At 29.7% G+C, this 15,777-nt stretch overlaps 2 protein-coding genes across 2 annotated transcripts; both read right to left on the bottom strand.

Annotated features, from left to right (window-relative positions):
- Window positions 1-6: 6 nt before the first annotated feature.
- LOC119674870 (proton-coupled folate transporter-like) lies at window positions 7-6,052 on the bottom strand (the record flags this gene model as incomplete). The annotated part of the gene is made up of 5 exons (XM_038086026.1): window positions 5,727-6,052; window positions 5,559-5,668; window positions 493-643; window positions 251-434; window positions 7-199 (listed from the first exon to the last, which is right to left on the bottom strand). Coding segments are annotated over exons 1-5 (900 nt in total), but the record flags the coding sequence as incomplete, so codon positions are not given.
- A 3,329-nt stretch (window positions 6,053-9,381) lies between these two features.
- LOC119685716 (ATP-dependent 6-phosphofructokinase-like) lies at window positions 9,382-15,431 on the bottom strand. The gene is made up of 7 exons (XM_038100075.1): window positions 15,254-15,431; window positions 11,215-11,403; window positions 10,862-11,140; window positions 10,633-10,796; window positions 9,956-10,575; window positions 9,668-9,890; window positions 9,382-9,604 (listed from the first exon to the last, which is right to left on the bottom strand). The coding sequence occupies exons 1-7, from the start codon at window positions 15,377-15,379 to the stop codon at window positions 9,466-9,468; spliced, it is 1,740 nt and encodes a 579-aa protein (XP_037956003.1). The 5' UTR covers window positions 15,380-15,431; the 3' UTR covers window positions 9,382-9,465.
- Between the last annotated feature and the right edge of the window lie 346 nt (window positions 15,432-15,777).

Here is a 15,777-nt window from a genome sequence, read left to right as displayed (position 1 = left end):
CGTCCTTTCAACTATAGGCTGCGCTTGGCGCAAGTTTAAACTCTCTGGTAGAAAGATCAGGAGAATTACAGTAGCAAAAGCAATGGAGCTAGCCGATACTGTAAAAACAATAGTTGCATTAGTTGCTTCATATAAAAATCCGGCAGTAAAAGAGCCCAACATTAGTCCAATATATATAGCAGCTTCATATATTGTCATACTGTAAATATTACATAAAATAATCATATTAATATTATAGAAATTTACTAACCGATAGGGCCTTTCTTCCGCTGTGGAAACGTCAGAAATGAAACAAATTGCCGCAACATTGTAAGTTACACTACCTCCTAAAATTGAATGCGGCAAAACTGCTAATAGATAATACCAAGGGCTAAGTAACGACATTGTTGATATATAACAAACAATTGCTATCACCGCATAATACAGAGTATACCCTAATGATGAGAAATAATTTTTAAATAGCAAATATAAATATTAAAATATGTTTAATACCTGTGAATGCAGTTACCAGTAAAGGTTTTCGACCAAAACGATCGGACCATGATCCTATGAAAGAACCACATAAAGCTGGCACAATACATTCTATAATAGTTGTTGTCATAAATACTCGTGCAGCGTATGGTTGAACAATTGTTTCAATTTGCTAATAAATATATATAAAAAAATGTAATTTTTATAAATTCAATATTAATAATAATTATATGCTCTATATATACTAATAAACTAATTTATTTCGTAGGGAAAATTTTATTTTCTAAGGTTATCAAATTTTTATAGTATGTCGTTAACGACTTCCATAGACACTTTGACTAGTTGCTTACACTTCCCATCACATATTTTAGATATTTAAAAAACGTTAATAATTAAAATTTAAGTTTATTATGAAAAATAGATTAAATCCGATGGGTTTCTAATATAAGATGAGAATAAAAGCTACTATCTACTTATCCTCCTCCTGGCTTATATCAAAACAAGACATGCATGAAGAATATGTTCAAACGTCAAATTCGCTTTAAAACAGGCATGACATACTATAAACTCAAACAGACTTATCTCGTACTACTATATTAGATGTGATCATGACTTAACGTGAAGTTGGCTATTAGGAGCCTTCTAAGTAAGATCGCCTGACGTTTCTCTAGTGTATCATTTTAGTAGATCCGTATTTGATTAAATACAGATTTTGATGAAAAAATTTATAAAGGACAAGCTAATTGCGCAATTAAGGTCAACAAAATTATACCATTAACTATATTCCTTCTACTTAATTTTAGCAATTATTTTTATCGTCTCTAGTATGACTAGACACCCATCAAATCATTATCCGACTTTGGTTTACTAATAGCTAGAACGTGTCATATCAGTCCATCAACTGTATCGACTAGAATTTCCAGACAAAAAGATTTAACTATTCGAAACGTAATGTATTTAGTTATTGCTTATAACCAGCCAAAATAATTGATGTTAAAACTCTTATTTGTTTACGATTATTTCACGTAATACTTGGGGATGTACTAAGACAAATTTTAACTATAAAAAAAATAAAATATTCCATAACACTGAGATTTTTGTTAATGATGTTAATTGATGGCGGTATTTTTTTCTATGATGAGGAAATAATTCTTAAACCACTGGTATCTTTAATCAATTTTATTCTGGTATTATTGTAATTACTAATGTTTTTAATTAAACTGAATTATATATCTTTTAAACATATATATATATATATAATTTAATAGTATGTCAATAAATCTAATTGTTTATAAAAAATTAGATTTTATCAATACTAACTGCTTACACCTGTAATATAATTGCTTCAATTTATTGTTATTTTAATAGATGAAGTTTATACGTGATAAATTATACAATTTTCTACATTAATCGCAACGTTTTTATTATTCATTTGGATAAATAATTTCTAGCCTAAATTTTCAACAATCGCATAAGCTAAAATATACTAAATAATTACTTATCAAATTTTTTTCTTTGAAATGCATTGGAAGTATATGCATGATACGAGGGCAGTTTGATGTCAGTGACTTATTGAATTTCGCGGGCAGTTACTCCAAATGCAACAGTGCTGCCATCAGCTGTAATCTACAAGTGGGCAAATTTCTAATTTTAAGCAAGCTACGTCGTTCAGTTGATGTTGGGATACGAACTGCTACCCCATCCAGCATATTCTTCAGATTTAGCCACCTGTGACTATTTTCTGTTTCCAAACCTAAAGAAATGTCTGGGCCGTAAGAGATTTGAGTCGAATGAAGAAGTCATTATCGAAACAAAAGCGTAATTTGAGAGCTTTGAGAAAACCTATATGGAGGTAATAAGAAAATTAGAAAAACGCTGGACTAAATGTATCGAACTAAAAGGTGATTATGTAGAAAAATAAAATGTTTATTTGCCGAAAAAAATTTATTTTATTCAAAAAGTCACTGACTTATCAAACCGCCCTCGTACAAAATTAATACATACAAACAAAATCATAAAATGGCATTAATCATTATAAATATTTATATAAATATTATTTATATAATATAAATATAAATTTATATAAATATCATTTATCATTATAAATAATAAAAATAAACACAAAGTTCTTAATGTAGCCTATTACAAAAAATAAATTATTGGAAGTGCTTCACACGATAAACCGAAGAACCGCATCGCTTTCGTTGTCCATCCTTCTTCCCCCATTTATACCTATGATGCTTTAAGCGCTTACTCCAATTACTTGATAAAACATACAGTCGGTCGAACTTATAGGTCTTTAAAAGCGGCCACTGACTATTAGGTGGTGGTTGAAGAAAAGGTATGTAACTATAGTATAAGATATCTTTAACGATGAAGTGATCATATTAATAATCCAGTCACTTGCCTTTTAGATGTAGATTTTATACTTTAAGTGATAAGTACTTAGATTAAATTAGATTATGCTGGCAGACCAAAAAGGTCACGCATAGACCATTAAGGTCCATTGCGATATCAAATCAGAGTCTTGTTTTAGCGATTGTGTGCATCACTTAGGATACGCGTTTCATTAGCAAATTTTATTAGGATTTCAACAGAAACCTCAGGTATGTGCTTCAGTCCTGTAAAACTGACAGCCCCCAAATATTTTTGACGAGTCTTCTCGAGAATCGGGCAATTACATAGATAAGTACTTAATAAGAAATTAATTATGATTAATTTAAAGTTATTCATTAAAAAATGTTGTAAAATTAAGATTATAGGAAGATGTAGCTGTGCTAAACCAATTTATTATTATCATTTTCACTTATTACTATTTGTAGATTACAAGTAATAAATAAAAAATAATAATTAAAAAATAATTACATGTTATTACTTGTTATTACTTTTTTTATTATTTGCTCTTTTATTGTCAAAAAAACATAAAATTATCTCAGTTCTTAAAAGTTATCAAAGCAAATAAATATTTATTTTATCAAAGCGGAAATAAGTCAAAGAAGTTCAATGTTATGTGAAAGATGCTCATATCTAGATCACAAATATTAATTATTTTTATATCATCATATTTGTTTTTTATGTAAATATACATATTATCATTTTTCTATACTAAATCTATGTAATTATAAAGGTAAATATGATCATACCTAATAAATTTTTGTACGAAATCATCATATAATGTGAAAGCTAAGCGAATGCATTGCCAGAAAACCCCTCAAATGAAATCTGTAGATTTCACTTACAGGTCAGAAAAGATATCACAAATGCAGAGAAAAATAACCAACGCAGCAGGACCAGGCTGAAGATACTGGGAAGCACTGGTAAAAAAAATGCAACCATCTTGCAAGCGGAAATATACGCGATAGATAGATGCGCCAGTTTCAACCTTGAACGTAACTAATGGAACCGTAAAATCACAATACTGACTGACAGCCAGGCAGCTATAATGGCACTCATATCCTACTAACATCCAAACTGATATGGGAGTACATTGACAAGCTGAACATACTCGGCTGGAACAATCAGGTGCACCTAATATGGATTGCTGGACATGGTTGTTTCCAAGGCAATGAAATGGCAGATAAACTTGCAAGAAGAGGCGCACTCTCAAGAATAATAGGCCCAGAAGCATTCTATGGTCTAGACAAAGAAACTGTATCCATTCTTATGAATGGTGCAGAGGAAAAAGAAAGAGAACTCTATTGGGAAAGGCTATCAGGACTCTCACAATCTAAAATGCAGTTAGGGACTTATAATCTAAAACGCTTTAAAGATCAATAAATAACCTAAGAATTATTACGGGATTATGGACCGGTTACTATAGAATGAATAATCACCTATCGAAATTAGGAATTCAATCCAGCTCAGACTGCAGATACTGTAGAGAAGAGACAGAAACTGCATACCATATGCTTCGGGAGTGCCCGGCACTGATGCACAAGTGGAAGAAATACCTACCTAAGAGGGTAATAGTCTAATAGTTATAACAAAAATATTAAAAAGAACCGTATTTAAGATCTGGTAGAGTTTAAAAAAAAGCAGTTGATGTGGATCGCAGTGGTTGTCTATTAATTTTACTGGTTTTTGATTTGTTGGTTGTAATGCTATGTTACAATCGGTCTATGTTTCCCCGTAAATGATTACCTGGTCAATTTGGTCTTCATATAACAAGACCAGATTGTTTCATTTCATTAATAGAAATCGCGTGAATACTACAAGACTTATTGTAGCTCTTTAGTTTATTAATACGTCTTTAACTATGCAAAGAAACTGTTGTTGTTTTTAACACTCATTGTAAAAGTTGTAGAAACTTAGCAGATAAAGAAATAATCAAGTATATCTTCTTCAGTATACCTGATTTGCTTTTCACAAGAAACAGATTTTTAAGAGAACACATTGGTAAACTGATCATCGGTAAGAACAACCAATCTGTTATCTTTATTTGACAGTATGGATCTTGTTTCTATCTCTATGACTCTTGTGAGATATGTTTTAGTAAAATGAGAAATAATCGCTTATTAGAAAAAAATGCAAGGATATCTGTTAATCTAGAACCAACTAGTCAAATAGGTGAGGAAATTAAGTGTGATATTTTTGATGTCCTTAGTATTTCAGCTGTATTTTATATTTCGAATCATTAAATTAACTTCTGTTTAAGTCATATCTATGAATGTATATTAAGCAGTCTTTCAATTTTAATTCATATAAAAGTCATATTTTTAATATATACGAAACTTTACGAAAATACTCATTTTTAGAATGTCGGTGCGATATATCCACATGCATATTCTCATGAAGTCTGTCGTTTTTGTGATTATTTCTAATATCAAAACAGATTAAGTATTATTAAAATGGACTTCTAATGTAGAATTTAACTATCACAAAACGAATTGTTTGTATAATAGCACTCGATCACTATCAAAGGCACAAATAACCCAAATGTTTAGATTTCACATCGTATGTACACAAACTCTCTAAAATGTTTGTGATATATATGTAAATTAGTGTGATATGGTTTAATTTGTTAAATATTATAATATACTTTATGTAGTGTTAAAAAAAAAATTATAAAATTATTTTATATACAATACCTTTGTATGTTCACTTGCATTTTTGGTTGAAAGCAGTTTGCAATCGGTATCATTATATAAAAATACAGCTGTGCATGTCTGATAAATAATTTGGTTTTTTAAAATTGTCGCTAGAAGCAAATAATATCAATATTATAATAATTTTATAAAGTACTTTGAAATACTAACATGACAAATTATATGCAAACAGCAATATTAATACCATTGGCTCTATCAAGTAAAACTTTAAACGGCTCCATCTAAATGTATGAACCTCTTCTGTAGAATCTTCCACTTCTGAATCACTATGTGCATCTCCATTAGCATTTGAATTGGAGGAGGTATTACTATGTTGGTCATCTGTATCAGTTTCTTCGAAATCACTTTCTTCTAAATCTTTTGTTGAATTTTTTGCTATTAGAGTCGTACGTTCGTTGGGACTATCAAACATTTTTAAATAAACTTAGCGCTCGATATATTAAAACGAATGAAACACTTACTATAACTGAACTAAATCATTTCATAGAAAATTCTTTATGCAAACTGAAATTAAAGTGATACTTTATCGTTCATAAATGTCGCCTGACTCATTTCAGAGTGACTCAAGCCAACACAAGCAAATATGTTGAGCTACTGATGGCATCTTTAAAAACAAATAAGATATTCAGTCAAGACTTCCTTATGGTTTCTTATAAAATAAGAATATTGCGAATATGACAAACGTACAGCCCCTCAAAGTCTCTATGTAATCTTATTTTATGATTGTTTAATATTAAAAAAAATGTTATTCTTTTTAACGCAACGTGGGGACTCACATCAGAGCTCAATAAATTGTCAACGACTAAAGAAAATGTGTAGTAATTTTCTGGGTACTTTTTTGCCATTTTTTTTTATAGGGAAAAAAAAAAGATACAAAAATTATTTAACATTACATTAATAATACATTAATTTTGAATTTTACATATATTTTTATAAAATATATATTGTTGCCACTCCACTGAAGTTGTATTCGACAAAATTCCATAAAAATTTTTCTTATGATGTTCTATTAGGCTAATTATACTAGCCTAATTGGTCAATTACTACAAATTATTCCTATGTTATATCTAAAAATTGCTAAAATTCTCTTTTAGTTACGATTTCTCTCTTTATATCTCTAGATATAAGTAGTTATATAAAATAGCGTATATAAGTATATATAATAGAAGTACATACCATAGAAGTAGTTTAGAAGTATCTACGTACCCCTCATGAGTAAACGAGTTTTTCGATGGGAGTGTTTGGTGATTATTAGTCACTCGAGCCTCTATCTCACCGCTCTTAGGCAAGGTTTTTGTTGTTCCTGTATATCAAGAAACATGAATGGATTTCAAGTCGTGTTAGCGAGTTAGGTTGTGGTGTGGAGGTAGGTAAAAGAAGGAAATCCTCTTAGATTATCTTAAGTAGTATAAAATTAAACTAGTTAAAGCTTAATTGTTCCAAATCAATTTTATGTTTATATGTATGTAATTCATGTTTATGTTGAGTCTTTTCCGAGTTAGTGCATCAAGGCACTTTTACCCTTTGATAGCTGGAGGATTCTGCAGAGTCTCACCATTCTCACTAACCAATTTATGTATTCCTTAAAAGCTTCGTGATTATTCGATGACTGTTGTAAGATCTACGGCTAGAGATTATTCTGAGATTAGATAGTACCAAGTAGAGCAGCCTATCAGTTTTTGCGAATAGCTTCATATATGTAATTGGAGAATATTATTTTAATTCTATTTTAATTACAGCATAATATAGTTAAATTCAACGATATGCTAAGCGCTTTTAGAAACAGCTGATTATACGTGTCATAGCTACAGATCCTGGTCACTCCTCCTAACATCAAGAAGATTATCTCTTTCTTTACAATAATAACATATGCAAAGAGATTTATTTTTTATATGGTTAAATAGTCTAATAATAAAGTCGCAGAAGTTAACAATTTTCACAATAAGGTTATCATATTACAGCAAATCTTAAGTCAAAACAATGTTTCATTTTTTTTCTAAATTGTTTAAAATTTTAAATAATCCTACAATTATAACAAAATAGCATTAATAATGATATTGGTAATATTAGCTTGAACTCTAGTACCGTCAGTGCAGCTGATTCCAACTTGAAAAAATTGAAGAGCTGAAGAGTTTTTATGTAAACTAATAGAGAAAGAAGTACTCTTTGTCACCAAACATCAACAAATCTCTTTAACATCTTACAAATGATATATGTATGTTACTATAAGTTCGAAATTGTGAGTCTTGAGACTCACTTACGACAAGCAAAAATCACGCTCCATAAGTCCCTTATAATGCCTGTCATGCTTAAACAAAAAACAAAATGATAAGTAGATATTAGGACCATTCTATAAGATATATTTCGAAAGGTTTATAGCCCTGTATAGTTTGATAATGAGTATTGAATTAAATGGAACGATGAGCTGAATTAAGATGACCCGCACGACTTCCCCATTACCAACCTGACATGCTAAGTTTCCCTAATTCTTATAACATCTCGGTAAGGGCGGTAAGAAAAAGAGTCCCGAAGATTTCAGATCGTCTCCTAGCCAAAGATGGACATTGACACACGAGGTGTACACAGTGTACTCTTTATCCGCAGAGCCACAACCTCGACAAAACTCATTACAGGGTAGACCCAGTTTCATGCATGACTTCCTATTACGCAGTGACTCGTCGGCACTGATACCGTAGTTGGCAAATTACGCGTTAGTTAAAGCAGATGTGGACTAGGTCGTTCTAGAGTACTGACAACAGGATGCGTCTGCCCAATATTACTTGAAATTCTCAGATATTTTTATTTAATTACTAGTTAAGTGTTGCAAGTGGGGCGCCAATATCTGAGAAGTGTAACCGAGAACTGTTTGTCAGGGAGCAGAGTGCCTACCTTGGTAAGTTCGTCTGCCCTTCAATTACCCGAGATATCCCTTTGTGCAGGAAACCATGTGAGTTGAACATTGACATAACTAGCCATCTCATTAATGTATGCCCGGCATTCTCAAACTATTAGAGATTTGACTGCAGAATAAGTAATAACAAAATAAACAAACTAATTTATATTAAAGTAATTTTATTGAAACGTTCAACGTTCAATTTTAAAAGAAAAGATACTTACTTTCATGCAACAAATTTGTTATAGTTTATTACATAAATAATTTTAAATACTTCTCTGTGATATTATATTTTGGGCATTAGAACTTTTATAATTAACCATATCGATAATAGATGGTTAAACTTAACAAATACTATAATATTCTGTGAAATTCACATATTCAGATTTTATTATTTTTAATATCCAATTAATATTTTTGCACATTTCTTTTTTTTTTTTGTTTTAACAATTACAACAATTTTAACAACAAAAGTCAATACTTTATATAGCACGAATAAATAGTAACTGAAGCTTTGCTTTAAATGTAAAATTTAAAATATATTTGCTAATATATCTACGTTAAAAATATTTAATTTCGAAAACAATTCTATCTCGCATTATATCATAGAAATAAATATATATGTAGGAAACATAAATATAACTTAAAATTTAAAATAAATCTAAATAAAAATAAATAAAATTAAACTAAAATACATTATTGTGCAGTTAAAGAGTTATGAAATGAATTTATAACAATTAAAATATTTTTTATTTTTGTTTTAGTTGTTATTTGTTATTTGTTGAATTGCATGAATTCTTTTAACTTAAAATTAGAATATAGTCGAGTTAAAAGTTATTTCAACTCTATATGTTAGATATCTAATTCGAATGCTGAAAACGTAAAAACTCATCAGATGTGCTGTGATAAATGTTTTTTTTTGTTTATTATAACTGTCCTTGTTGATAAAACTGGCATATATTGCCTCTTTGGGATGCCAATAGCTTTCTTTATTGCTTAAGCAACAGCATCTGTAGCACATTCTTCTTCGACAGTGATATACATACCCTCTTCCTCGTATGCAGAATCATGCTTAGCTAAGATTCTTAAGAGAGGACGTAATTTAAGCCACCATTGTGCTTTAGGAATACGTTGCCTGAAATTAGAAAAAATCATTATTTAAAAAAAAAGAAATAAAAAAGTGTTTTTTTATAATTACTCGAAATTAGTTTCAGCAATTAAATCTGCCAATGGAGTGAATCGATATTGACGACGTACAATACCGAGCAGGCAAGCAGAATCGTTAGTTTCACATTTAATTGTACCATCAGGTCTAGTATTCTTTTTGAATTGATCAATTATCCAATCAACACATTTAGCTGCCATTTTTGTGCCCATATTACGATCAAATGGTGTTGGTGAGCCACCTTGTTGCATATGACCTATACAAATATAGAAATTAGTTATTAAAGCTAAACAATTAAAGAAAAATTTTTGAGGGACATACCTAAAATATTCATACGGCAAGAGAATAATCCTTTGCCCTCTTCTGAATATAAGCGGTGTATAAAATCGGTGTTATAATTCTCAGATGCTTTCTCATTGCGCAAGATAAGACCACGTTGTACACCTTCTGCCATTTTTGAGGCCATATGATAAACATCCTGCTGCAAATCTTTAATAGAGAACTTCTCTTCATAAATATAGGCAGCATCAGCACCACCAGCCAAACCAGCTAAGGTTGCCAAGTAACCACAATAGCCACCCATAGTTTCAATAACAAAAACGCGACGTTTAGTACCCTGTGCAGATTGACGTATACGATCACAAATTTCAGTGATTTCATTTAAGCCAGTATCACAACCAAGTGAGAACTCAGTGCCAGGAACATTATTCGAAATTGTTGATGGTATAACAACTAATGGTATACAAAACTCTGGATAATTGGCACGTTGATCAGAAATTTGTCCAAGTGCATGATATGATTCAAAGCCACCAATAACAAGCAAACCCTGAATTCTAAATTCTTTAAGACGAGCAGCAATTTGCTTAAATTTGCCTTCTGGGAGTGTACGTTTCGTACCAAGGAAAGCGCCACCTTGTCCTACCCAACCAGTTACATCGGACCTAAAATATATTAATATTAATAATAAAAGAAATAATTTATATTAGAGAATAATCTACCAGCCCATTTCTTTAATATTGCCAGCAATTAAACCTTCAATGCCATCATGTATGCCAAATACTGTGTCACCACGATAAATGCAATTACGCACAAAACTACGTACAGCAGCATTCATACCACATGCTGGAGCACCAATATGCATAACGGCAAGACGATAACCTTCCTATATTTAAAATTAATATTAGTTAAAATATGACTAAATTATATATAATAATATAATGAACTTACCACTCCTCTACCTTCAGCATCAAATGATTCCTTTGGTGGCTTCAAACGAGTCAACATTTTGTAAGTTTCCAAATTACGTTCAAAAGAGCGGCCACGCAATTTTACAGCCAATTCCCAATTCTTTTCAGCCATGGCTGCAGCAACAGCTTTTGTACGTTCAACACACTCCATTAGTGGTACACGTACAGCTTGATTACCATCCAACGAAACGACAACTGGTACAGTATCAGGTGTAGCTTCCATAAGCGCTAAAGTAGCTTCAGCACCCATACGACAACCCTAAGATAATTAAAAAACATGTTTAATTAAATATTTTTATTGCTTTTTTTATACGCATATGCTAGTTTATTTACCAAAACACGATCAAATGCGCTAGGGTTACCACCACGTTGTACATGACCCAAAACAGTGATACGAGTATCTTGTTGTAATCTATCCACCACAACTTTCTTCACATCTTCAGCTGTAATAGGTTTACCTTCACGATCGATAGCACCTTCAGCGACGATAATAATATTTAAGCGTTGACCTGCATTACGCTCCTGTTTATTTTATTTTATAAAGATTAAAAAATGTATTTAATTTTATTAATATATTTATTTTTTTTTGTTTATTAATATATACATATATAAGTAACAATTTTAAGCTTCATTATTTCATTTTTTTGCAATACATTTTTTTTAAACATAAATCCTGTGTTATATTCACTATAAATTTAAAGAATATTTTAAAATCGAAACTTTTTCTATAATAAAATCGGTATTATTAGTACTAACTAATTATGTTAAGTACGAAACCTTGATCAGGGTCTTTTAATCTATATGTGTGATTTACAAGAGTAATCTATATCAATTATCTATATGGTGAAGATATTGTTATGTACGAATTTCTTTAACTTAATACCCTTATTAAATAAAAAAAAACCCCATTAAATAATTACGAGTTATTCTTGCATGGTTATTATATATATGTATGTATGTATGTATATAGTTGACTACATTAAAAATAGTGAATTAATTACGAAATGTAATAAATTACTGGACTTTAAATAGAAAGCTAAACTGATAAATACACAATACACAATATAGATAATGATTACTAAATATATTTTAATTATTATTAATTATTACATATTTGTAAAATGGGTGCACAGGGGAATGGGCTATGATATAAAAATTCAGTTGTGAATGGATTTGTCTACAATAAGAGCTTAATAATAATAAATATAAATGAGAGACATTTAAACTATTTGAAAAAAAATTTTGGTCAGTACTGGGTGGCAGAACTATATGAAACCAGCACCGTATTCAAGGTATATTAGATATGGGTTCCGGGTGACTATGAGAGCAAACTGCAATATCAGACTAATTAGCCAGATGGTAAATTAATCTTAAACTAGGCACAGATGAAAGTCCAAAAATTCATTTAAGTGACCAACAGGTCTTGAATAAATAAAGAATCTAGACAAATAAAGCCAAATATAGCCGAAACTCCTAAAGTGAATATCTATAATATTATAACTTGCATAACCGATATCTTACTATTTGACAAGCATGGCATCAGACTAGAGGTACCCACTCATGAATGCTATAAAAGTTGTGTGAAAGAGGAAGGAGACGAAAAAGTAAAATACTTCTTCCGTAGATGCCCAGTTTTGGTTACTAGTAGAGCGGGTATAATTTTAATTAGGAAATTAAATACATTTTGTACTTTATTAGGGTTATTACTTAAAGTTTTATTAGTAAGGACAGTGAAGATACCACAATGGAACCTCAGTGTATAAGCGAGTTGGTTAACTTGACCGACTGCCAAAATAAAACCTAACCTATAGCTATAGCTATATACGGCATTTCACGGTATTGGTGCTCATAGATCAATATCTCACTACCACAAAGGCATATTATAAAATTTGATCTGTACTCTAACGGTTTTTATTGGAATTCCGGATGAGGAGGAAACTATACACCACCTCATGTAGAAGGTGGTGTTATTTTCTAAGAAAAGTTTAAAATTCTTTGGAGCCCCATTTTACACTGACCGAACAAAACTGTCAGTCTTTAAAATTAAGAACATAGTCAAGATTAAACACTTAGCGGGCTGTGTCCCTATTACTTTAATGGGAAATAACCACCCGACAATTTCAATGGAAACGTTATATGTTGGACGTTTCGGACTATTACCTTTAAGGTGGTCTGTATCTCAGCCGTAATATTACAACAGGCTAATATTTGTGCTGAAGTGAGCTTTGGTATACAAGTCTACCACTTTGATCTAACATATTCTAACATATGATAAACATAATTTTGTATATATCAATTTATATACTTATCTATCCTACATCAAAGAAATTTGTTTTGTTTTTTCGAAAAAAATTTCATTCAGACTCAACCAGGTTTGACTTCAATAAAATTTTTTTATATAAATTTAATATAATATCCATTCGATATTGGAAATATAAAAAATAATTATAGTGAAATGCAGTAATGGTTTTTCGGGTATTAAAGGATATATCAGTTCGATTGAAAATATGTATTTTAAGCATAAAATTGTATTAGTTTGCCCATATGAATCTCATTTTTAAAACATAGGTATATACCACAACATTTTATTAAAAATATATTTATAATTTCTACAGTTTTTACTCTATTTCGGACTCTATAAATGCTTGCAAAAAATGAAACAACGACTCAAATTTTAAAGTTTCATAAAAAGATGGAGAAATAATAAATTTGCATAAATGAGATTGTGTATCGGTAGAATAATGTAAGCTGAGAGTTTTATGTTAAACCAATTAATGTATGTCTCGTTTAGCAATGATTTTTTTTAATGTTTTTTCACCAGAACTAAAAATATAAATAATTACAACTAAATGAATGACTTATATGTATATATAGTGTATGAATTTTATACAATGAGTAAGAAATTACAAATGATATATTTATTATTATGTATATACTTTGTATATAAGACCATATGATAAAAATGAAAATATAGAAGCGAAAATATATAATTGAATACAATGAATGACAACAGACAATATATGCTCTGAAAGATGTATGAAATCAATAAATGAATGTTGCTCTATAACTGATTTTCCAGAATACACCTATTGTCAATAAGTCGTTAAAACTTAGCAAATATATATCGTACGATTTTATAGACTTACGATATATTTAAAAATTTTAATAACTTTTGAACTTTTACTATAGAATTACAAAATCAAAAATAAAGTGTTATCATGCATCGAAAAGCTAAAATAATATCAAATGAAATGACTACAACACCATTATGACACCAATTTTTTATATATATATATAAGGAACAAGATAAATCCAAAAATATTTAATTATTAATTATTAAATCGAAATCATATTTACATACAATATTTGCCAATTATGTTAATTGCTTTGAGATCTGATAAAGAGCATTAGAAACCATAAATTTTGTTTTTTTTTTTGTGTTTTGAAATACAAATATAAAGAAAAAAATTAAATATATATAACCCATAAGCTTTAGAACAACTATATTGCTCAATATATGTTAATTAGATTTTCTATATAATTAAATATTTAAATTAACGTTTAAATAAATGCACAATATTAATTATTTTAAAGTAAAGAGAGACTGCATTCTGACCTGCAGTAGTTTTTTGCACAACTTATCGGGCCAATTAATGGCGGCAGGACATTCGGGTATAAACATAAAATCAGCCTCACTGGCTAAAGCTGCTGCAATACCTAAGTAACTAAAATTATAAAAACATTAAATATTTAACATTAAAAACATTTAAGTGGAAAATTAGCACACAGTTGAAGAGTTGCTATGTAGCTAAAGTATATGTACGTTAGATTACCAAATACAAAAAAAAATTTTAGATAAACACTAGATATATAGATAGATTACGAAACGATAGATAGAAAATTAGAAACAAAACAAAAGAATGTTAAAAACGTATACAAATATACACAATACTGGTATATAAAACATATACATATATAGATATTACCTTGGGGTAATTTGGTAAAAGAAATATTTATATATAGGATCCCTATTAACGGCTATATGAAAATCGAAACACTATATCACAATTATACGAAAACACTGTATTACAGAATATTTGTAATCTTTTAATGATCATACAAATGAGTGCGAATAGACGATTTTTGTGTAAACTTGAGTGCGACGAAGATGATTTTTGTGTTCAATGATGATTTCAGCTGAAAAACTGAAAATAATTAAAGTCAGCATATAAAAGCAAATACAATACATTTTAAAAAAGGCAGCCAATGATGTAAAAAAAAAATCTCACTTAATTATAAAATTATATTTTACTATAACCAATTTAAAATAATGAATTTTTTTTTAAATTTTGTGAATTCCGTTTCTTCTTGCCTGACTTAATTGCTGACAAATTCTTTCGGGCCAATCGGTTTTAGGTGGAGCTTCAGGTATAAAAATATAATCAGCTTCACTTGATAAACCAGCTACAAGAGCCAAATAACTGTAAAAAACAAGCATTTTTAATTTAACAATTCAAATCATATATAAAAATTGGCAACTTTAAAACGGGACATATTCCTTTAAGTAAAAAAAATTAAATAAAAAATGTTTTGTTTAAATATTTTTTTTTAAGTTTTTCGTAAATTATACAGAGTAACTTCGACTCATACGACATAATTTTGGAAAATTATACCTCAGTCAAAGAAGCGAGTGAGAACAATCATGTTAGGGAAAGAAGATAGATAGGATACCAAAAAAATGTTCACTTGAAAAAATATTTAGTCAAGATACGATCTAACATCTTAAAAACTTTTCAAGTCAATAACTTAAGTTATACATCAGTTTTTAGTCCATTCTACATACTTTTATATGATGTCTACAATATCGTTCTAATTAAATGGGTTCGAAAGCTAAGC

This window comes from Teleopsis dalmanni, chromosome 2, assembly GCF_002237135.1.
Source record: "Teleopsis dalmanni isolate 2A chromosome 2, ASM223713v2, whole genome shotgun sequence".
Taxonomy (NCBI): Eukaryota; Metazoa; Arthropoda; class Insecta; order Diptera; family Diopsidae; genus Teleopsis; species Teleopsis dalmanni.
The sequence above is the reverse complement of the archived record's forward strand: the minus strand, read 5'-3'. Positions and strand labels throughout refer to the sequence as shown.